This window comes from Pholis gunnellus (assembly GCF_910591455.1).
Source record: "Pholis gunnellus genome assembly, chromosome: 6".
Lineage (NCBI taxonomy): Eukaryota > Metazoa > Chordata > Actinopteri > Perciformes > Pholidae > Pholis > Pholis gunnellus.
Window position 1 is genome coordinate 24,670,931 of NC_136532.1, and position 22,777 is coordinate 24,693,707.

Consider the following 22,777-nt stretch of genomic DNA (forward strand, 5'->3'; position numbering starts at 1 on the left):
AACTAAGTAGTTTTGTTGCCTAAAACTAACTAAGAAGTTGTGTTGCCTAAACCTAACTAAGTAGTTTTGTTGCCTCAACCTAACTAAGTAGTTTTGTTGCCTAAAACTAACTAAGTAGTTTTGTTGCCTAAAACTAACTAAGTAGTTTTGTTGCCTAAAACTAACTAAGCAGTTTTGTTGCCTCAACCTAACTAAGTAGTTTTATTGCCTAAAACTAACTAAGTAGTTTCCCGTGAAAAGAGCAAAGAATGTATTCATGTAACGAGCGAAAATGGTCACGTGTCGCTAGACTTTCGTAGGAAAACGCACGAAAAACGAGGAGTAACTTTTCCGTAAGACATCGTATGAGCCTTTTTATTCAACCACTTTTTGAGGATATTTTCTATAAATGTGTTCACCATCTGGATTGAAATATACCTCAGGTTTCCTCCAGTTTCCCTCCACAGTCTCAGAACATCCCGTCCGGATCAACTAGAGACTTCAAATGTTCTTTACCGGATTCACCTTTACACTGCTCATCCAGGTTCTCTGCTTCCTCTACGAGCGGGACTGAGCTGTGACAGACAGTCCTGTAACCATGAAAGCAGCTCAGATAGGAAGAGGGAAATTAATTACATTTTTTTTTTTTTTTTTGAAGTGACTGACAGCGGTACTCTCTCTCCCTCTCCTCCTCCCTCCACAGCCTGCCAGTCATCCTGTGCCTCCTGCTCCAGCGGGTGGGACTGCCGGTCCTGCGGCTCCCGGCTGCCCCTGCTGAGCGCCGATAGCGGCGAGTGCCTGGCCTCCTGTCCTCCTGGTTCCTACCGGCACGACGACGCGCACTGTCGCAGTGAGTACCGAACCCCGTCGGGTGGCCCGACGTGCACTCTGGGTGCCGTGTTTGTTTATTGTCATTTTACAGAACTTACAAATCCTCACACACTTCCACACGCACCTCCATGCAAAGACATCAAAACCAGGAACACCAACAATAATCAATGCAAGACATCGAGGAGGCGGAGACTCAAATAACAAGCAAAATAAAACAAATAAATACATTCTAAACATGTACATGTCCCAGTATGTGCAATGTAAACTTGATAAACACATAAATATAAATATTATAATTCCAAATAATCTACATTATATTACAAATAGAGAGCAAACTGATGTGCATGAAGCCAGATGGATACGTTTGTTTGACCTCCGCTCGTACTTCATCTCCTTTCTCTTTATATCTCTACGCCTTCTGTCTCCATATATTCTAGTTCGCTCTACTTCTGTTAAATAATCCCATACTTTGCCCCCCCAAAAAAGTGCAAAGAAAGTAAACAAATCACACATCAGGCTGTGTGCAGCGGGGCAGAAAGTGCATCCACAGTTCAGCGAGCCGGCGTCACAGCGTTCAGATAAACTCTGTGTGACTTGTTTTGCTGGTGGATCCGTTCAGGATAACTTTGAGAGGATGTTCACACTGAATATTGTACCAAGTGATGAAGCAGAGCTCTCTCTCTCTCTCTCTCTCTGGGAGTCACAGTATTTGTGCGTCACTAGTATTGTGGCTTCCCCAGGAAGTCCTTTTTCTTTAATACTTGCTGAATTCAGAATTGTGTGGAAAAGTGCTGCTGTCTTTTAAAGCTGATGAGGGAGAAAAGCTGTTTTTCTATGATCATAAAAAATCATGTCCACTGAGGCAGCAAGTCAAATGTGTAAAGGCTGCAGTCTATGTTCCCATAGACTGTACATGAGCGGTGGACGTAGAGCACGTGACCTATTGGTTTGTGGACTGCGGTTTTAAAGCCACGAGTTCAGCATTTTGGCCGACGCCATCTTGTTTTTTTTGCAACCAGTGAAGGGAAGTGACTGAAGGAGGAGTGACGTGGAGACGTCATATAGACCTGTCAATCACAGTAAGCCCCGCCCCTAAAGCATCCCCTGCTTTATGGTCTGTTTGACTCTAAATGGACCATAATTTACTAAATGAACATCATGCTGTATTGAAGAAGACTTGAAACTAGAGATTGAGACCATAAACTCATGTTTACAATGTTTACTGAGGTAATAAATCAAGCTGTGGAGTCTGTGAGATTAAAATATATTTTTTACATTTAGTGCCTTAAAAGCTAAACGATACAGAAAGCCAGTGTAGGTTTCTTAAAACGAGAGCTGTATGATCTCTCATGTTGGTTGTAGCAGCAGCGTTCTGAATGGTCTGTAGTTCAGCAGTGGCTGCTTCTGATGTATAGAGCATCACAGAGTGAAGACGACCAGAGACAAACACATGAACAAGCTGTCCTGCATCCGGCTGCCTCAGTGGAAGACTCAGCGCCAATGATAAAAGGCAGTTTTGGTCAATGAATTAAAACCAATTAGCACTTGAAAATTGTTTTTGGAATAGAAAATGAAACAGACTTGTAAATCCCAGAGTCTGATGCTTTCTGTTGTTGTTTCACTCAAGTGTTTTGATGTCATTACTGCAGCATTAAGCTGCCTCCTGTCAGTCACTCACACACACACAGGACAAAATCAGAAAAACGTCTCTGCAAGGACATAATTAAAAAACAAAACAAAAGGCTTTGTTGTTAAATCCACCTCTTATCTGTTTCGGGAGCCTTGACGTACGTTAAAGTGCTGCAGGAGCAAAACGTTGGCCCCACCACCTCAGAGACTCTGACCCGGGACAACATGAACATCTAATGTCACGATTCGTTTACACTCTTAACATGACATTAAAACATAATGGAATGAACATAATGGAATTAGCCCCTCAATTTGGGCTAATTTCTGAGTTTGGGCTAAAATAACTACAGAAGTCATGTTACTTAAGTACGGAAGTTACGGGACAAATGCAAAAATGTTGACTTCTCGTACGGCGTGGGGCTCAAACAGCAGACAGACAGGTGTTTAGTTTGACCCATCCTGTCCACTTTGATACATCTAACTGCAATGGAAGGAGTCTCCGTTTGAACGTCTGTCCTTTTGATTCCCTCGACAACCTGTTCATCCGATCGACTGTCGCAGAGAACCCAAAGAAAGGCAGCGTCCGCTGTGAAGTTGTTTGGTTGAGCTGCAAGCTATTTACCCATTACGACACACCTTTCTTGTTGTGTGAGGTTTTTAAAACACCAAACCACAGACGAAGCCCATTAAGGCAGAGACATCATTTAAATACTACAGCAGGCAAAGACACATTCTTGCTCTATAACCTACCAAGGTTATAAACCTCTCTCTTAACGCTGCATTAAAAACAAGAAGGGAGGCTCCGTCTCAATGCACACCGTGCTAATGCAGAATAGATACACAACAAAGGCCGTCTACATGGACCGTTACTCAACCGATCCACCTCAGTGGTCTCCCTGCGCTCCAAAGCCCGGACCGGTAAATAAAACCTCCGAGGCTCACTGAGCTGAACCCGTGTGGGCATGCTAATGCACTCTGAGCAGATTCGCCTGCAGCGAGTGGGGGAGACCTGCTGTGACTCCCGGGGGGGGGGGGGGGGGTAGAAAGAGAAAGCGAGAGAGACAATGTGATTACAGTCCGGTTGTGCAGCTCAATTTCACACCTTAATGAATATCGTCAGGAGGATTGGAATCCCACAAGCTCAAACGGGACACAGCAGCAGCCGGCTTTGTGTTTGTTATCTCACCTCCATCCGCCCAGCTTCTCTGCACCCGCACACACTGCTACCTGTACAAACCCACTCCGTGCATTTACACGCTGGAGACATCCATTGCAGAATTCCCCTCTCGTGCATTAATCCAACATCTTCCCTGCATCTATATGTTTCACTCTCAAATGTTGCACAGCAGCCCACAGCCGCTGTGCATTCATCCCCTCACCTGCCCGGGTTTGACACTGCAGAAAATACTTTCTGTTTTTCTAAACCCTGCTTTCTGAGCAGCAGTGGAAAGCGTGAGTCACAATCTGTGGGACTTAATCAGGAGGTGATTAGGGCGGATTTTAGCCGGAGTGAACTCTTACTCCAATGTTTGTTTATGGGGGGGAAGGACTGAAGGAATGTGGTGGAGGAGACAGAGCCGTTGTTAGGGAGCGAGGTGTTTGCAAGGTGCAGGAGACGACTACGGAGGATTATAGTGTTGTTGGCAGAGGACCAGGACCACCCAGAGCCTAATGCGTCCCCGGAGGCCTCTGTGTGCTTTCTGTTTTTTGTTAAAGCCTCTGTCTCATGACTGAAGGCTTTACTGTGTCTGTGTGTGCTTGTATTCAAAGTCAGCTTGTTAATAATTATGGGAGGCCGTCGTCCCGGAGGTATTATTCCCTTTTTGTTTCTGTCGTCTGCTTCTGTTTTTGTCTTGTTGCATGAACTGTGCAGCTCCTGACTGGATGTTTCAGTCAGACTTCAGTGCAGAAAAGGTCCAAAACATTCAACAAACAATCGTTACAAGTGTCTTCACTTTGAAAACGAAGGCTGTTTGAAATATGAATATTGTTCAGGTGCTGAGTCTTATAAAGTATAACTGTGATTTCTGTCTCTGGAAGGACTTGAAACGCCTCTAAAACGCTTTATTACCTCATCCTGAACCCCAACATGCAATAAAGACGACACTTCAGAGGGAGCGGTTCAACAGAAATCACAGTAACAGTAGAAGAACCTCTACAGACGCACATATTAAACTTCCACTCATCACAGCCAAACATCAAACTGGACAGGCGGAGATTGATATATTCATATAACGCATGAAAGTTTTCTGATCTGCCTCCTCTTTCGTTAAGATCCGCTGGAGTTTAGGTATAAAAACATGTAAATTAAAGTTCATGGTGATAGAATAGATTTATTTTATTGTGAAAAGATGTGGACCAAGGTGTCCAGTGTGCCGAACACATGTCTGACAGGTTCTTTGCTACCTGGTGTTGATACATATGTATGGATGTAAGTATACCTACTAGCTCCTCTCTTTGCTAACGTAGTAGCATGAATGCTAACCCGTATTAAGCAGCCATCTGAACGAGTGTGTGTCCATAAAGTCTCTCACTTTCTGTGACATTATGTGAAGACGACCTTCTATTCGAGGACTCACTTTTTACTCCGTTGAACACGCGCCGCTGTTGGCTTTGATGCAACACTTTGATCCGCGACGACTCCGCCGTCGTATCGTGACCTCTCGTTCACACGTCGCCTGAGAAGAAGAAGAAGAAGCTTTCTGAGGAGAGCCGGTCTCTATTGATTCTCTGAGCCAGAAAACCTTTTGGCATTGCTGCCTTTTGTTTCCGTACGGGTTTCACAGCGCTGAGTGTCTTTGCTTTGTGAAATCTCTAGAGAGCACTGACAGATTGAATCAATACCAACTTGATTGTGTCACCCAGTTTTTGCATTTTAGTTTGGCTGTGAATGCGGCAGTCAGGATCCATGAGAACTGCACAAGTAGAAAATAACTTATGATAGTCGTATAAACCTTTAAGAGACTCACTGAGACGTAGTGTTCTGATTCAGCTTCACCAACGAGAACGTTTGAATCAGAGTTTGATCTGTTCAGAAGTCAAAGCAACAGCGTGCTGCTTTCTTTCTGTGGTGTAATATTAGACCAGGTATCAGAAGAAAAAACATTCACATCCAAACCTCATTCCATTCCTATAAACGGGGATTTTCCCCCAAAACAATATGTATTTCCTTTCCTCGCCAAGCTGCTTTCTTTATGCTCCGTTTAATTGCCGAATCTCTCATCTCATCTCGTTTTATCACTCAGAGTTCGGGGGGTAATGGCGTGCCCCCCCCCCCCCCCCCCCGTCCCAGAAGGACAGCCAGAGGGGGGAGATTATCCGCTGCACCGTGTGTCTGTGCATTCGTCTCCACCTCCCCTGGTTTATGCAGAGTAGGCTTTAGTGGAGGCTTCTGGCGACCGGCCTGCTGGGATTACATTCGCTGATAACTGCACAGAAAAATAAATTGCTTTCCTGCGAAGGTGGCAAGGTAAAGGACGTGTAATCCCCTTGTTGGACACAACCATTTTTGGAGGGGGAGTGTATGTGCATATATATATGTGTGTGTGTGTGTGTGTTTGTGGAGTGATCCACTCATATAAATGTACAGGAAGCTTGAGGATGCACGCTGTGTCTTTTTTTGCTTCTTCTGCAATAAGAAAAGTTTAGAAATGTCCAGCATGTCTCTCGCAGAAACTTAGCTCAGAAGTGTTTGAATTTAGCCGCTCAATGAAGAATGAATGCACGATAGATAAATGGTTGTATCTCAGCAGGACGGCGTACAGAGTCGTCTCATTCTAGAGAGACGGTATCGTGGGATGGGATGGGTGTCGATACTCGTACTCTTATCGATTCTGCTTGTTGATTCGGTTCCTTATCGATACTCTTACCGGTTCTTTTTGATTATTTTGTTAGAAAGTAAAGAAAGTTAACTAAGAAAAGAATCTACTTTGCTTTATTATTATTCTATGTCAACAAATAGTCTTTCTTGAGCAGCAACACAAACAGTTCATTCAGCTCATCAATGATCTCAGTGATTATCTTTCATTGATGATCCTGTTCTTCTGATCAAGCTCCGTATGACATCACTAACGTATGACATCACTAACGTGTGACATCACTACCGTTACCTGACGGCTGCTCCACAAACAGACGTTCTGTTCTGCTTGTTGGTCACGTGTTGTGATGAACTTACCTGTGAGGGTTTTATTGTGTTTGAGACGACCAGAGTTCTACCATGTGTTCTTCTCTCTGATCATGATGTGAGTCTCACGCTGTACTGAGAGGAGACAAAGAGACAAAGAGACAGAGAGAGAGAGAGAGAGAGAGAGAGAGAGAGAGAGAGAGAGACAGAGAGACAGAAAGACAAAGAGAGAGAGAGAGAGACAGAGAGAGATCGTTTGAGACGAGGACGTCTCACTCCAGAACTAAGAAATTACCGATTACCAGTAACTCGGGACCTTATCGATACTCCAGGTTTTTTAATCATTTGGAACCTGTTCCCGTTTAGGACCGGGTTTCGAAGGGTATCCCTAATCCTGAAGAAGAAGAAGTAGAAGAAGAAGAAGAAGAAGAAGAAGAAGATGAGGTCAATTAGAAAGAGAGGCATTAAAATTGAACAGATGAAAAAAAAAAGCTTGAGAGAAACAGAAACACTCACACAGAGAGAAAGTGAGATGACAAGACATCCAATGTGAGACTCGAGGAAGGCCAGAGGCTGAGGAGAGAGAGAGAGAGGATGGACAGGGAAATGATGGCAATGAAATAGGAAGGTGCTGAGGAGTACGAAGATTGAAAAGTGGGCCAGGAATCTATTCCAGCTGTCATTCCACCTGTCACAGTGGAGGATTTCTAACTTTAACCCTTCTCACACAGAACTGAACAGGAAACTTTACTCTGCTGTTTGCCGTTCATTTAAGTCCATATTTGGCCTCCAAATCATGTCTACTTCACTGCCATCCATGTTTCAGAGCTTCATATACGAGTTTAGATGACACCCCTCCCTCCCAGGCAGCCCCTAGTTTGCATGCATGTCCGAGCAGTACGAAGATTCACTTGCAGAGAATTGAAACCTTCTCGCCTCGCCTCGCTGCGTCGTTGCGTCGCGTCGTTGCTTCACGTTGGGTGTTGTCGCCTCACACTACAGTTGCAGAGGTTATATAAATGGTGATGGTTTTGAGTTCTTTAGGAAAATGTAGACATTCGAGAGTGATGAGTGAAATGGTTTTCAGCAGCTGACTTTCTCATTTTCAAAGTTAAAGTTCACACCATACTTGATGTACCAAGAAGGAAAACAGTTTTAGAACTCGCATGCTGAATGTGATCATAAATAAAGTAATATATATTCGCTTTGATAGATCATTTATTGATAAGTCTCTAAAAAGTGATTGTAGACTTTAAGAAGTAACAGTGACAGTAATGTGCATGATTCATAGTTGATTGGCTGAAACATGCAAAAGCACCAGCGTAGTTCTATTATTTACATTTTAAATCCCATGCTGATAGAAAAGAGCCATTTATCCCCCCACAGTGGTTGGTGGTAATTCTTCACCCTGAATGTGAAGAGGACAGAAAAGCAAAAAGGGAAGTTGAGAGAGAATGAGAGAGCAACAAAGAAAAGGCACCGTTTGATGCGTTGAGAACTCATTCTGTAGAGGCAGTTTAAGTTTGCACACATTCTAAATAATGACACACAAAACAGACAACAACGTATGCTGTGTCAGGCATGCCCGATGCACCACAGGCAGCACACACACTTAGGGTTGCAATGCATTTCATAATACAAATCTCCATTTTTTTCCAGGCGCTCTTTTAGTCGCCCCATGTGTGGCCCTTTACTGAAGCCGTGTGACTAGCAGGAGTGGAAATGCAGCGAGACGAGATGGAGAGAGAGAGAAAAATAAGAAAGAGAAGCACAAACGCATCTGTGTGGATGAGATAAACAAAACTTCAATTAAAACTGTCACACTAAGAAGGTGAGAGAGGGCATACCTCTTCCTAAGCTGCACAATTCTCTTAATTAGTTATTTGATAATAGGTTTTTAGCGCATATCTTACATTAAAATACACAAAGCTGATTATGATAGAGGCCTGATTTTACTGAAGGAATCAAAACAGGCAGTTGGTCTCCGTGTCGTCGCTCCCGCACGTCACAGTAAATTAGCACAAAGTTGAACAGGGAGAAGCGACGCGATGCTATTTTGAGAGTCCTTTCCTCGATGAATGACAGTCGCACATCGACTGTGTGAGTCCGTATGTGTGGACCGGTGGCAGATCGTCGCAGTGATCAGCTTCCCTCGTTCGATAGGATGAGACTTTAATGAGCTGCCTGGACGTGAAAACGATGGACGTGTGGCAGTAACTCTCCAATCAGAGCCAAGTATTTAAATGACCTGCTTTCCACAGAACACACGCTTTCGTGTTTTGGAGTCGGCCACTCTTTTTGGTCACTTTCAAATATGTTACCGCGCAATTTTGTTGAAGATTGGATCCGAGTTCAGGCTGTTGAAGATGTTCAAGTCTGTGAAAATCTCTACTCGAGGTTTGTGAAGAAACAATGCTGTTTTTTTTCTTCTCTAAATGGCCTCAAAGTGGTAAATTTCACCCTAAAAATCTAATATTTGTTCTCATCATATGGTCTAATTTAATAACAAATTGTATTGAAGTTTTCCTGCTAAATCAAAAGATGAAGTTTGAGACAAACAACAACAACAACAGAGAGAAATTCAGCCAAAAAAAGCTCCGAATGCAAAGCATCAAGGGAAATAAAACTGAAATGAAATATGCCAAAAATGACAAAACTCAGTTGGAAGTAAAGCGTTTATGGTGGTGTGTGATGTGGTTGGTAATGTGCGTAGCCTCGATGATAAAGAGAAGCAGAGAGGGTGAGAGGAGATACGACCGGTGTTGCCTGAGGAGAAGCTGTTTGGAGGAGCAGCAGGGAATCAGGAGATTTACCATCGCGCTGCTTCTCCAACAACTTCTGGCGATAACACGTTTTGGTTAACTTCTGGCGTCTTCCTTTAATTGAGTGAGATTTTCATCAGCATTTCTTGAATGGTGCTGATTAAATTAATTACACTCTCCTCGGGGGAATATCCCCTCATCCTGCTGCGCTTCACACCCTAATGAAACCACTTTCACTTCCCTTCCTCTACCTTTATTCTTTTACCTTTGACTTCACTTTTCCTTCTTGCTATTTTTAGCTTTCTTCTTCCTACACGGTGAGGAATGAGTTGGAGATTGAGGAGCATGCGGAGCAGAATATTCTACACTCTCCAAACAAAGTACCTGCAGAGATCCAAAGAGAACCAATAAGAAGGTCAAAGGTTATTTGAGGCTTTGTAGAGCTTGAGAACAATTCAGTTTACAGCACATTTGTGGAGGAAGTGCCGGGGTTCACAAACCCTCTGGAGTTCCTCAAGGAACCTTTATGGGCTCTCCGAAGATTGTGTTGTGAAGAAGGCCTTGAAGTTTACAGCTATTTGCGAGGTCATGCTCACTGGGGTTCATAAGAAGCTGTGATATTATAATATACTCTTTGCAGATATTGTTCTGACTTCACAAACAAACACCAACTCATTGCCAATCAAACGTCTGCCTTCTGTTTCCCAAAGATCTCTTCATTTCTTTTTATTTTGAAGCTTGTGCTCATGCAAATGTACCTTAAGATTAACAAAGAGGAAATGAAGTGGGTACTAAGTGGTCTATACTGGATGTAACCACTTTACATCTGATACTAATACATACAGTTGTGAGGAGGACCGGTATCAGCAATGAAATCAAATGATAAGCTTCAAGGCCGGGATTGATTTTTGGGGGGTTTTGAGTGCTCTAAAAGGGTAACGGGGAATCATTTTGATCCACAACCAGAAGCTTTACTCAGCAGCTTCCTCTAACAATCCTTCCATGAACAGGAAGGACATTTGACAGCACAGCCACAAGTGTCTAACACCGAGGAAGCTTCAAGACAACAATTTAGATTTCATAAAAAGGCCTAAAGTCACCTAACTTGTTTTTGGATCCATGCAAACAACCCCTGAAGACAAGATAAGATAAGATAAGATAAGATAAGTTAAGATAAGATAAGATAAGGTAAGATAAGATAAGACAGAACTGTATTAATCCTGAAGGAAACTCTTGTGCCAGTTTCATTAAAGATTACAACAGAAGAATAACAAAAAACAATATAATTAGAAATATAAACATATATGAACAGTAAAATAGCAATTATTAATTAATGAAGCGTAAAAGAAATAATTCTGACACTATTGCAAAATATAATATAATAGCAATAAGAGTAAATAAATGAAATAAAAAGACAAAGTGCAGAAGAAGTGATGCTAACACCAGTGCTAATGACTAATGTTAAATAAAGAGTCTTTGAACACTTTTAGGAAGGATTGATGGATTCATGAGCTGCTTCCACAAAGCAAAGGAACACATCGTTTCAGATGTTAGAAGAACCTCTGAGGGACCTTTACACTTTATTTAGATCCTAATGGGAACAACAGCATCATGTGAGAACAAAACACCTCATAGAGATATTCTAACGCACGTGAACTCTGTGTGGAGGAGATCCAAGAGGAGCCCTGTCGTTGTGGACGGCCTCTGAAAAGGTTCCTTAATGTGCGTTTCATTTGTGGAACGGGACGACAGCAGCAGCAGCAGCTTGTGAATGTGTTGTGAATGTGTTGTGAATGTGTTGTGAATGTGTTGTGAATGTGTTGTGTGCCGGCTGTATCAGAGCGTAGTCGCTGCACTCCTGTCTGTGTCTTCTGTCTCTGTTTCTGAGGCATCTGCTGTCAGACTGAGGGCCGCCTGGAAATCAGCTGTTGTTGCACCAGTTTGTGTTGAAATAGGTTCACACTAACACACAGACACACACACAGCACCCTGTTAAAGTTGTACATGGACCCCCCCCCCCCCCCCCCCCCCCCCCCCCCCCCCACTGCTCACACAGTTGTTGGTGCTCATAAACCCCCCTGTTAACGGCAGCCATGTGTGGTTTAGTTGCTCTGCGGTCTTCATCGTTCTGTTACGACCTTAAACGTTTCCTTAATGTGTGAAGTGCGTCGAGGTTCTGAGGTTCCCGGTGTTTCTTCTTCTTCTCTTCAGTGTCACCGGTCGTCTCTTTGGTTGTCTCGTGTTGTAAAGTGCGGAGGAGTCCTCACATGTTACACGTCGTTCAGAGTATTGTTTACAGGCTGTAGAATGAGGCACTATCTTATTAATGTGCTCAGTTTAATATATTTCCAGAACAGAAATGAGAACATTGAATAAAGTTTCATTTTGTTGACATATGAGAAAGTTTAGATCTCTTTGTGTCACTTCATACATCTGACAATACTGTCAACAGACATCAGAAAACAGCATGTTTTTATTCATATGATGTCGTATAAATGAGTGTGTGAGTGATGTGTGAACTAACCCCTCTGTGTGAACCTTCAGCACACAGAGAGGAGTGAACCTGTGAAGTTTGGTGTGTGTAAGAGCTGCTGAAGTGGAGATTTATCATCAGAGTCTGAGAACAAACTCATTCAGAGAAAACGTCCTTTAAAGAGACGTTTAGTTCAGTTACAGACATTTAGAGACTCTACAGGTGAAGAGGGTGAACACATGAACTCATAGATATCACCATGAACCTTCACCACTTCATCACTCACATTTATTGTGTTACAAGTTATGTTTAAATATGCAAATGAGGCATTATGTAATGGTAACTTTTGGTGATTTTAGGAGAAATCGACAGACGTAAAAAGACAAAGTAGTAAAACAAACACCTGAATGTGTGTTTTGGATGTTTTCTTTCGTCTAGTCTGAAAGAAGCAAAATAGCCCAAAATAGCCCCAATGCATATAAAACAATATTTTTGCCTGGGGGGGGGTCTCGCCTTCAGACTATTTCTCTCTGACGATACACAGTAAATACCAGGTTCCTCTCAGGTCCAGTGTGTCTCATCATCAAGGCCCTGACCCCCACTGACCTCTGTCTCTGTGTCTCTTCTATTATGTGAATTCTCTTACACACTGTTGCACATCCCCCCGATCATTATTTCTGAACCCAATACTGCTCTAAACTCTCATGTTCTACATATTTGTCTTTAGGTTTCTTTGTCCGTATTTTTTGGTATTTCCTCTTCACAAAAACAGACGCATTCAAAAGACAGACATGGTTTCTCTCTGTCTGTCTTCCCTCCAGGCTGTGACGGGTTCTGCTCAGAGTGCCGTGGGCCGACCCAGCAGGAGTGTGTGTCGTGTTCGGACCCGGCTGCCTTGCTCAAAGACGGGGAATGTGTTCCCGACTGCGCCGCCGGCTTCTACAGTCGAGAAGGCGTCTGCAACGGTAAAGTTGACCCATTTACAAACAGAAGGCGTGGCAGTGATGTGTAGCAGGTTATCTTTTAACAGTATTTGGATTTTAGGAATAAGAGGAATACTCCCTCTGGCCCTTTAACCCAACACACACTCATGTGAATCTAAACATATTGTCTTTAACCTGAATTATCTACTTCAATTACTAGTTTTCTGTGTTTTCCCAGAATCCCCCCAAAACAGTGTCATAAACATATTACGTTCAGCCTCACAGAGAGCACATCCTGCATTGCATTGTGGTCTATTTTCTGCTGCTGCGGGTACACTAATTAGACGGTCGGGTTCATCTGTAATACAAAGTAAAGGCTTTTCAACGGAGAATCTTCAAATTGCAGAAGGCTCTCAGGTAAAATCTGCTATTACACGTAATTTCTGCTGCACAGAAAATACTTCAATGTGACGGCCTTCTGTCGGCATGTTTACCTTTAATTATCCTTAGAAATAGGAAAAGTGGAGTTTCATTCTAAACCCTTAAAATGATTTTTTGAGAAATAGGCTAAAAAAGAATAAGGCACAGTTCATTTAGCGTCAATAGGGCTACAGAACGTGTGATATTAAAAGTTTTAAAAGCAACATACTGAAGCGCAGTTATCCATCTGAAACCTGTTCCCTTCATCACTTCATCACGAGAGTGAAAGTTGATATTGAAACAGAGGAATGAAGTGTCACAGAATGTGCCAAGGCTGTAAAGAGAGAACACGATCAGACACAATGAGCGGCTGAGTGTCGGCGGTCAACTGGAGGTGAAGGTTTGTTTTTGGGCTGGTTTGTTTTTCCTTTAGCTCCCTGTGGAGCTTCTTGCCAGCGTCGACTCCACGCGGCGCCAAAACGATGAAGTCAGCAGTAGTCAGAGTAAGAAAACAAACAATAAAAAGATACAGTAGGCTAATTAGCACTAATGAGGATTCAGAAGCTCTCTGAATGAGGAGATCCTGCATGAATATGGATGGTTTCTATTTTTGAGTGGTAAGAAGAAGAAAAAGCCAGACGAGGCTCGCTCCTTCGGGGCTGAGCTCCTTCTTTTTGGTTAGAGCCACCTGGAGGGCGTTGATGAGGGAGAGACTCTTCAACTCCTCTTTTTTTAGGAAATGTCAGAAACCTGTCAGGGAACTTTCTGGAAAAAAGGTCACATCCATTAGAACTTGCCAGTGTGTTGCTTTGAGGTCTGGTTTTAAATGTCAACACCCGGAGAGAGAGAGAGAGCTGAAGGGTTTTTAACTTCTCAGATTTCCTCCTCGGGGCGTCCCGGGTTAGATTTGATAGCTTTGCTTGTTTATGTCCCCTCCGGCATGCCGTAGGAATACCTTCACTGATTTCAGCCTCCGTTTAGATGGAGGCAAAGATCTGTTTGAGCATGTGTGCGTGACAACGGGTCAAGTCAATGTGGAAGTCTACACACACACACACACACGCGCGAACACACACACACACACACACACACACACACACTTCTAGCGCCCTAAATAAGTTAACTTTGTTTTCTGGACACATTCTGACTGGTTTTTAACTGAACTTTTTATCACTTTTGAATCTATTACTATAGCAAACAACATACTTTAACAATTAAAACAGAAAGTTGGACTAACTTCCTTGGTGGTTCTCAATAAAAAACCCTTTTTCAGTTTAAAAAGACTGAAAATAAAAACCTCCTGTCGCATCTAACGTTGAACTGTTTCTGCATTTCAACACAAAAAACGAATTGGTTCGGTACCCAAAAAGTTGTTTTCCAGCTGGAACCCCAAAAAAAGCTGATTTTTAACAACATCACACGTCGTGTTTAAAGAACGCTTGTGATGATTGTTGTTGTTGTTTTTAGATCTGGGCACAAACAGGCTTGATTGCCGGTATCGATTGACTGGAGAAGTTTAGCTGCTACTTGCGCTGTTATTTGGTCCATTAACGTTTACACGCTTCGCTTTCACAGCCTGTGATTCGTCCTGTGCCTCCTGTTTCCCTGACAACCCCATGTGCATGAGCTGTCTGCCGGGGACCGCCTTGCATCATGGGAAGTGTATTTCCCAGTGTCCAGCTCAGCATTACCCGGACAGCCACAGCAGATGCAGAGGTAGGACCGCTCTCCAACACGGCCTGTAAGTCTGTAACTATGAAGAAGAGAAGGTGTTAACCGTCTTCAAACCGACTTCTCTTCAGCCTGCCACAGCTCCTGCGCCTCCTGTTGGGGTTCCTCGGTATCCCATTGTACCTCGTGTCCAGGCGGGCTCCTGCTCCACCAGGGCCAGTGTGTGGAGGCCTGTGGGGAGGGGCTCTACTCCCAGGACGACACCTGCCACAGTAAGAGCTTAATAACCTCTTGAACCCTAGGCCTATTTTTAGCCCTGTGCTCGAAAATGTCCTACCCTTACGCAAAGGGGCTTATCTCGCTAACTACAATGTCTATTTCAATCATTTAAATGGCAAAATAACAAATAAATGTGAGCTTTGTTAATATGTATACATATTGTTGTATATGTTACTGGTAAATGCTGAAACGAATGTTACACACAGCTCAAATTGAGAATTTTCAGGTTGGTTTTTTTTTTTGTGCCTAAAAAGCACTTTTATTGATTTTAAATGATGCACAGCGAGGCCTAAACTCTCCCAAATCATATCACAACATGTCTTTTGTCCTTTTAAAAAAAAAATTGGCTTTGATAGAGTGAAGTATGCCTGAGAAATCAATGCCGGTGTACAGGTCAGCCAACGTCAATTCTGATTTTGGAAGCAGCCGATATAGTTGTTTTATTGTTTTTTATATACTATATAACTCTATATTTCACTTCTTTTATCACTAATAGTGTTCAATCTATCTAATACAGCAGTTTTGCAACATTTTGAAAGCTTTGGCTATATAAAAACCTGTAAAATATGGCTCATTTTCATCAGAATTTGAGTTTTACATGATGTATTTGAACCTCACTAAAGCCTGTGATTGGCCGATTTGCGCATGTGACATAAGCTTTGAACCGGAAGAGTCTGAGGAGTGTATGATGCGATCTTCGAGTTGTTTGACAGAATTTTAAACCAAAGCTTACTTTAGGATCATACAAATAAAGACTTGAACCTTTCACGTCGCCTGCTTTCAGATTGTCACCCCTCCTGTCGCTCCTGTGTGGGACCGCTGGCCTCGGACTGCGTCCAATGTCCGAAACCAGCGGAGGCCCTCCTGCTGCAGTCCGCTCACCTGCAGCACGGCGTCTGCACGTCCGGGTGTCCCGCACGCAGCTTCCCGGACTACATGCACACATGCAGAGGTGAGTGCAGTTTGATTTCCTCCGTCATTGTAAGAGGATCGGCAGCTGTGAGGGTGAGCCGGCGTCGTCTCTGCCTCCTGCTGAGAGCTGTTAACTAGTTAACGAGCTAATTAGCAAGTCAATCACGAGTCACTGTGGGTTTGAAAGCCGATCGGGTAACACTGATGGTGTTTGTTCAGGCTCAATGAAAGCAAGCAACGAGCAAGCAGCTTCTCTCGACGCACACGGGCTGAAATAACGAGCGCATTAGTCAATCAGTCCATGAATGAACAGCAGTTTTATGAAGTGATTATCCTTTTTAACATTTGTTTGTTTGAGCTTTTCTCAGTTGAGTTCTGGAAACTTGCAAAGAGTGTTTGTCTTAAGTTTTGGACATTTTATAGATCAAACAATTAGTTCCTTAATAAAAACAAAATCAATAGAGTAATCAGTGATGAAAATAAACATTAGTTGCAGCCAAATGTTAATGGAATCTCCGGTTTAGTTCTGGCTTTATTTAGTGCACAGAATCGATCTGGAAATTAAGAGAAAACTTAAAAATGGGATTTTATTGCTTTTATTGCTGAAACGTGTGAATAGTTCACTGCACAATGTGAGGAAAACATGTGATAACATTGTTGAACATCTTGATTACGATATTACTTACGATTAAAACAAATAGACATTAAAGTGTTCTTAGTTCGGCCTTTTTGCTGCTTTTAGTTTTGTGATGAAACACAAAAGCATCAATTAAAGAAAAGTCTGCATTTTATAATGCAGTTCTAATGATACTCTTTCGACAAATTCGACAATTTGGCCCCAAACTAAAAGTTTGAACGGAAGTTTATTCTTGATTTGGTGTTTGGAAGGTATGCAGAGTACCGTGTGTGTGTGTGTGTGTGTGTGTGTGTGTGTGTGTGTGTGTGTGTGTGTGTGTGTGGAGACACCTGATTAGGTTGTTTGTGAGTGTGAAATTGTGCGTGTAATCAGCTAATTTTTAAGGTTGGTTTTAGGTTTGAGGGGACAGTCTGTCAAGTGAGAATAATTATCACCCGCGTACCAACACACACACACACACACACACTCACATAAACCACCTCCTTGCCAGAAAGCCTGGGGATGTTTTTTTTGTGTGTTTTTTAATGAAGCGGGACGACAAGGAAGAGGAGAAGGGAGATGAAAAGACCGTGATCAGTTTTCTTTACCTCCCTCGTACCTTCTAACCGTGTGCTGTGAAGTTCTACCCGTCGCCGCTCTCCCATCGTCTCTCCTCAGTCTCGGTACCCAGCGACCGTCCTGCAGTCGCTTTTATTGGCAGACAGGAGGGCATTTGTTCTACCTGCTGTCTCTTCGCGGAGCCGAAGCCAAAGTCATTCGCCAGCGCTGGCGTTTTGTTCGGCTCACTTCTTCGTCGGCTGTGAGCTGAAATGAGATCAAGCTCACGCTGCCAAACGGCGGCTTTTCAAGCTGCTGCTTACGTTCAGGTTGAATTTACTCCACAGACTGTGGAGTGCATCGGTGAGAGCGGTTCTCATGAGGTGTTGAATGTCTCCAGGAAAGAAGGAGGTTGTTTCTCTAGATGTTCATGAACAGAATTTGTGTATTTTTTCTTTTCCTTCTTTTGAGTAGTTTAGTCTTGTTTGTTTTTGGTGATGCTACCTTATTACCACCAAGGAGGTTCTGTTTTCTGGTTCTGGTTTCTTTTTATGTTTGTTTGTCAGCAGGATTATAGAAAAAACAACCGGCACCATTTTCCTTAAACTTGGTGGAAGGGTGAAGCATTGTGACAAAACAACTAAATAACATGTAGTGACATAAACATGGAAGACAGACGTAAAGACAATAACATAAAGCAGTTATGATGACGTACTGTAGGTAATTAAATGATAAGAATCCGGGAGTATAGATATAATTAGATTGGGTTACGTAGAGTGTGTGTGTGTGTGTGTGTGTGTGTGTGTGTGTGTGTGTGTGTGGTCTGAGTAGTCTATGAGATGTGAAAGACACAAGATGTAGCGCAGTGTTAATAAATATATATATACGCTTCAACAGCAATATAATAATAATAACAGTCGTAAAAGTAGTAACAATATAATTACATGTTATCATAATAATGATAATAATTCATAATATAAATGAACTATTATTTATCATGAAAGCCTGAAACTGAACAGAAGGTGTGAGGTTATTTCTGCCTCCCTCACTTCTTTGACTTCAGCGTGACACACGAGACACGAGGAGTTTGAAGACGAGGCAGGTTGCATTCTGGGTAGGTTTATTGGGCTTTCCCACGGCTTTGCAGATAAGTCCTCAGCGTCCGCTTACAGCTGTGCTACAAGCGGCGAGCGCTCGTCAATTACAGGGCGCTCCTGAAGGAAAGTCTGCAGGGCTTCCTGGATTCCTGAAGCTCGGGAACGTTGTAATTTGTTGCTGTTGTCGGTACTTTTCGCCCCCCCCCCCCCCCCCCCCCCACACACACACACTTCCTGTGCTGTTTCCTTTGTGAAGAAAGTGAGCGAGTCACAGCGGGTCTCGAAAATCGCAGTGTGCCGCCTCTCTTTGGAGACACAAAATGATTCTGCTTGACGCAAATTATTTATCAAGCTTTTTTACCTTCTGAATAATGGATCTCTGCAGCCTCCGGGCTCCTTTCTTTCAGAATACAGAAAGTCAAATTCTTCACTTTGCGTCACACTTGAGCAGCCTGCAAATTAAATGTATGAGTCATGAGTCTCTGCATCGCTTCAGTTCAAGGAAACTTGAGGCCCGAAGCCTTTTTAGGTCGTAGCGTGATGTGTCTCCTCACAACAGTTTGCTTTTTATAAGAGCGGAGCGGCGCCGGGCACCCGGAGGAGAGTCACGTTACTCTACCTGGACTAGCCGTTAGCCGTACTGGATTCTCTTAATCGTGCTGGAAGAGACAGTCACTATCGATGCGTAGTAGTCGGGTCAGAGCGTCCTCTAACACCTATTCATCGACGTGATCGCAGGGGCCCAACACTGAGCCAATACAGGGGGGGGGGGTTAAATTAAAGGCTGTTGTTACTAAATGGAAAGTCTGGCAAAGCAAACATTCTCACTAACTACTGAGACAGAATCAAAGGACAAACACCTGATGAACCAGGAGCAGGAAATACAGTCAGAAAAGCAGCTGTAATGGACACTTAACGTTGTTCCAGTGCAAGTAAGCACTTCTTTTATTTACCTGGGTTCATCAGGGTCAGCATCAGTCCCCTGGACCAGAGACCTGCAGGGTGAATCAGACACTCCCTCTGAGCCGTCAGAGGCTCCGCCCTCAAAAAACTACATTTAGGACATTTTTAATCCTGATTAAATCATGTTCCACAAAAGTTTTTACTCTAAATTCAGATTACATTTGATTCTGTTGCAACAACACTTTAAGCTCCAAATAAACCTGTGAACCAGCATTAACGTTAAACGTACACTTGAGGAGGTTTAACTTTTAAAATCTTTCCCTTTTTGAGGATTGAGCAACACAATCAAGTTCCTCGAAGAAAGTGACAGAATCAACCGTTTGAGTTGTTTCCAGCTCTGCTTTGTTTCCACTGTGCTGTTGCTGTTTATTTGTTTTATTATTTGGTCATATTGCTTCATAAATTCAGCCTCAAAGGAATTAGAGCCATCGTGAATCATTTTATAGCTTTCTTACTTCTATTTCATTCTGGTTTCAATAAACTCTGATTAACTAAACTGAGATTATAGTTTAGAGCACAATCGTGCAACAGAGAGCTCTGCTTTATTTAAAATCTGGATTTACTCATTTTAAACCCAGTTTTGCTGAACTAATCTTAGATGAAATGAATCCTTGTTGGGCTTAGACTGCTAACGTCACATCACGCTCTGCATGTTTGATGTTTTATGCTCGACTTGTTTCAGTTATGACTTTCAAGCGACGAAGGGAATCGGCCAATAAAAAAACACCCGTTTATGAATAGAGCAGCATCTTCAGTGATGTGATTTGAATTATGTCTCAGCGACATTTAAAAGAAAATCAGATATTGGATTTCTGCTTTCGTCCTGCTGACGCTTTGGAAAGAAATCTTTGTGTTTGTAAAAAAAAAGAAAAAGAAAGAACATTGGATTAGAACTGCTTGTCTCAGCACAGAGTCACGGTGTTCATCAGCCAACATGTCCGCCGCTTCTCTTCCACTCCTAAACCTCCTAAACGAGGCTCGACACGGCGATCCCAGGATCAGCGGGATAAACGACGAGTCATCAAAGCTCCACTCCGCAGAAACACAGAGTTCTTCCATTCAGCCTCTATTCTTAGAAGCAACGGTTTCCCTCAGTGGAGTGTCAGTGGGTTCAGGTGTTTGGATGGGAACAATGGAGGCTGTTGTTCAAGAGTGTGTGTGTGTGTGTGTGTGTGTGAGTTGCTCTGACAGATACTCAGACCTCTTCAGCAGCTACTGTCCTAAAGCGGGGGAGGAAGGCATGTAAACATGCGCATTAGACTCTCTCACTCACACACACACACACACACACACACACACACACACACACAGTGAGGTGCACAGTGAGTGGGTCTGAGCTGACGAGCTGTCAGGTGTCTGAGAGCAGGACTGAAAGACAAAGCCGACCTCCTCTGCAGTCTGCAGCCCTCCGGTGCAGACAGAGATAGTCGGTGTGTAGGAGGTTCGATGCCGCTCCGCGAGACAGGTCGAGCCGCGAGCTCACCGTCGCATACAGGAAGTGTAAACACGCACCTGAGCTGTGCTGGATGATGTCAGAGACATGCAGAGCCTCTGAGCCTTTTAAACTGCACTGTTGTTTGTGTGTTTTGGGGGGAGACAGGAGCCACAGCATGAGGTGGAAGGTTGATGTTTTATAAGTCAAATCATGCAGGTGAAGTAACGGTGGTACGGGACGATGTACTGTACGGCTGTTTCACAGTCGGACTCAGTTAGAGGTTATGGTTTTAACACAAAAGGCAATGCTCTTGTGTTGTTTGTCTCTTTTCTCCTCTCGCAGGCCTTCGCTGTGAGGTCCTCTCTCCATCCTCTCCACATGTCTGAATCTTGTTTGGCCTTTTTGAAGATCCAGTTGTTGTTTTTCTGGCCTCTTGCTCCTGTGACCAGTTTGGTTTGATGAATCAGAACAGAAGAATCAAAGCCTGGTTACTGCGAGAGTCACTGAGGTCAACAAACGCCTCCAACTTCTCTTAATTTACTTCTGTCTTAACTTTCAGCACAAGCTTTATATAGAAACCAGAAGACAAGGAAACTGTTCTCACTACCAACAAGTCCACTTGGTCAGTGCCCCGCTCCACCAGGGGGCGACTCCTCTGGTTGTATAGAAGTCTATGAGAAAATGACTACTTCTCTCTTGATTTATTACCTCAGTAAACATTGTAAACATGAGTTTATGGTCTCAATCTCTAGTTTCAAGTCTTCTTCAATACAGCATGATGTTCATGTAGTAAATGATGGTCCATTTAGAGTCAAACAGACCATAAAGCAGGGGATGCTTTAGGGGCGGGGCTACACAGTGATTGACAGGTCTCTACCAGAGACGTATACGGTGTCTCTACGTCGCTCCTCCTCAGTCCAGATATGGTCACTTCCTGTCCACTGGTTGCAAGAACCAAGATGGCGACGCCCAAATTGAGGCTTCATAACCTGCCACACAGTCCACAAACCAATGGATGACATAATGACGACTACGTCAGCTGCTGTTTCCCTGTTTGAACTTGACCGGGAGAGTTAGTTTAGTCAGTGTTCTGTCTTAGAAGTGGTCCGGACTTCTAGCGCACCACAACACAGCAGAGAATCGATGCGATGACACTTCAGAGGAATGAGATGCGACGCTCCACCCGTGTTCCGGCGTCTGTGGCTCGCAGACGTCTAACGCAACGATCGGCCCCGTTTTAAAGGAGCGCTCCCATCCCCCCCCAAAACTAAATCACAACCTCATCGACCGCTCCTCCGCCTCATATTGTGAACCCATCAGCACAAAACAAAGCAATGAATCCGATTCTCTGAGGCGTGTGCACCAGATAATGTGCGATGAGAACGCCTGCACACGGCGCCTGAATCTGTGTATTGCAGGAATCAATGTGTGCTCTCCGCCCACCGCAACAAATTAGATAACCAAGATGCAATAAAAGAACAAGAGGCTGGCTATCGTTCTTCTTCTCTCCTCATATTTATGCAGTTTGACATGAGGCCTGTTCAACTCGCCTCTGAGCGTTTGTTTTTCTACTGGTGATATTAAGGTTTGTGTAAACTGCGTTTACGAGCGTTTGTCGTGTGTGTTTTCATGGATGTACACACTTGTTGTCGTGGTAACTTATAGTCCGTCTTATCATCTCAGCCATCCATTAAAGTTGTCACATTTCTCGGAGGAAGAAGGGGATTATGGGTACAGGCTGCTGGTGAAGGAGGTGGGCGATGATTGACTGCTTCGGCTGACACTGTTGTGACTTTTCAAGGTCCTCGCTCTGACGCCGAGGTGTTCCCATGGGGTAAATGTTTTCTGTATGGTTGACACCCACACACACACACACACACACACACACACACACAGGCTGCAGTGTTGGCTCAGGTAGAGCACCAGTCTGTTCCTGCCAGTGGCTGTCATGCAGAGTGTACACAAGACCCGGATACAGCTGACAGCCCTGTGAAAGAACCCAGAGAGGAGTAATTATAAACACACACATACTTGAGTGCATCTTCTGTACACTTAAAATAAGTCATGCAGTGCGCACACACACACACACACACACACACACAGTAG

General features: G+C 43.5%; 1 protein-coding gene across 1 annotated transcript in view; it reads left to right on the plus strand.

The window, feature by feature from the left end:
- fras1 (Fraser extracellular matrix complex subunit 1) overlaps positions 1-22,777 on the plus strand; it is a gene marked incomplete at its 5' end in the record, with an annotated part of 223,400 nt that overhangs the window by 105,037 nt on the left and 95,586 nt on the right. Inside the window, 5 exons of the mRNA XM_079160822.1 lie at positions 683-829; positions 12,619-12,762; positions 14,716-14,856; positions 14,943-15,083; positions 15,875-16,042. Coding sequence (XP_079016948.1) covers positions 683-829; positions 12,619-12,762; positions 14,716-14,856; positions 14,943-15,083; positions 15,875-16,042 — 741 coding nt within the window. The remainder of the gene's footprint in view (positions 1-682; positions 830-12,618; positions 12,763-14,715; positions 14,857-14,942; positions 15,084-15,874; positions 16,043-22,777) is intronic.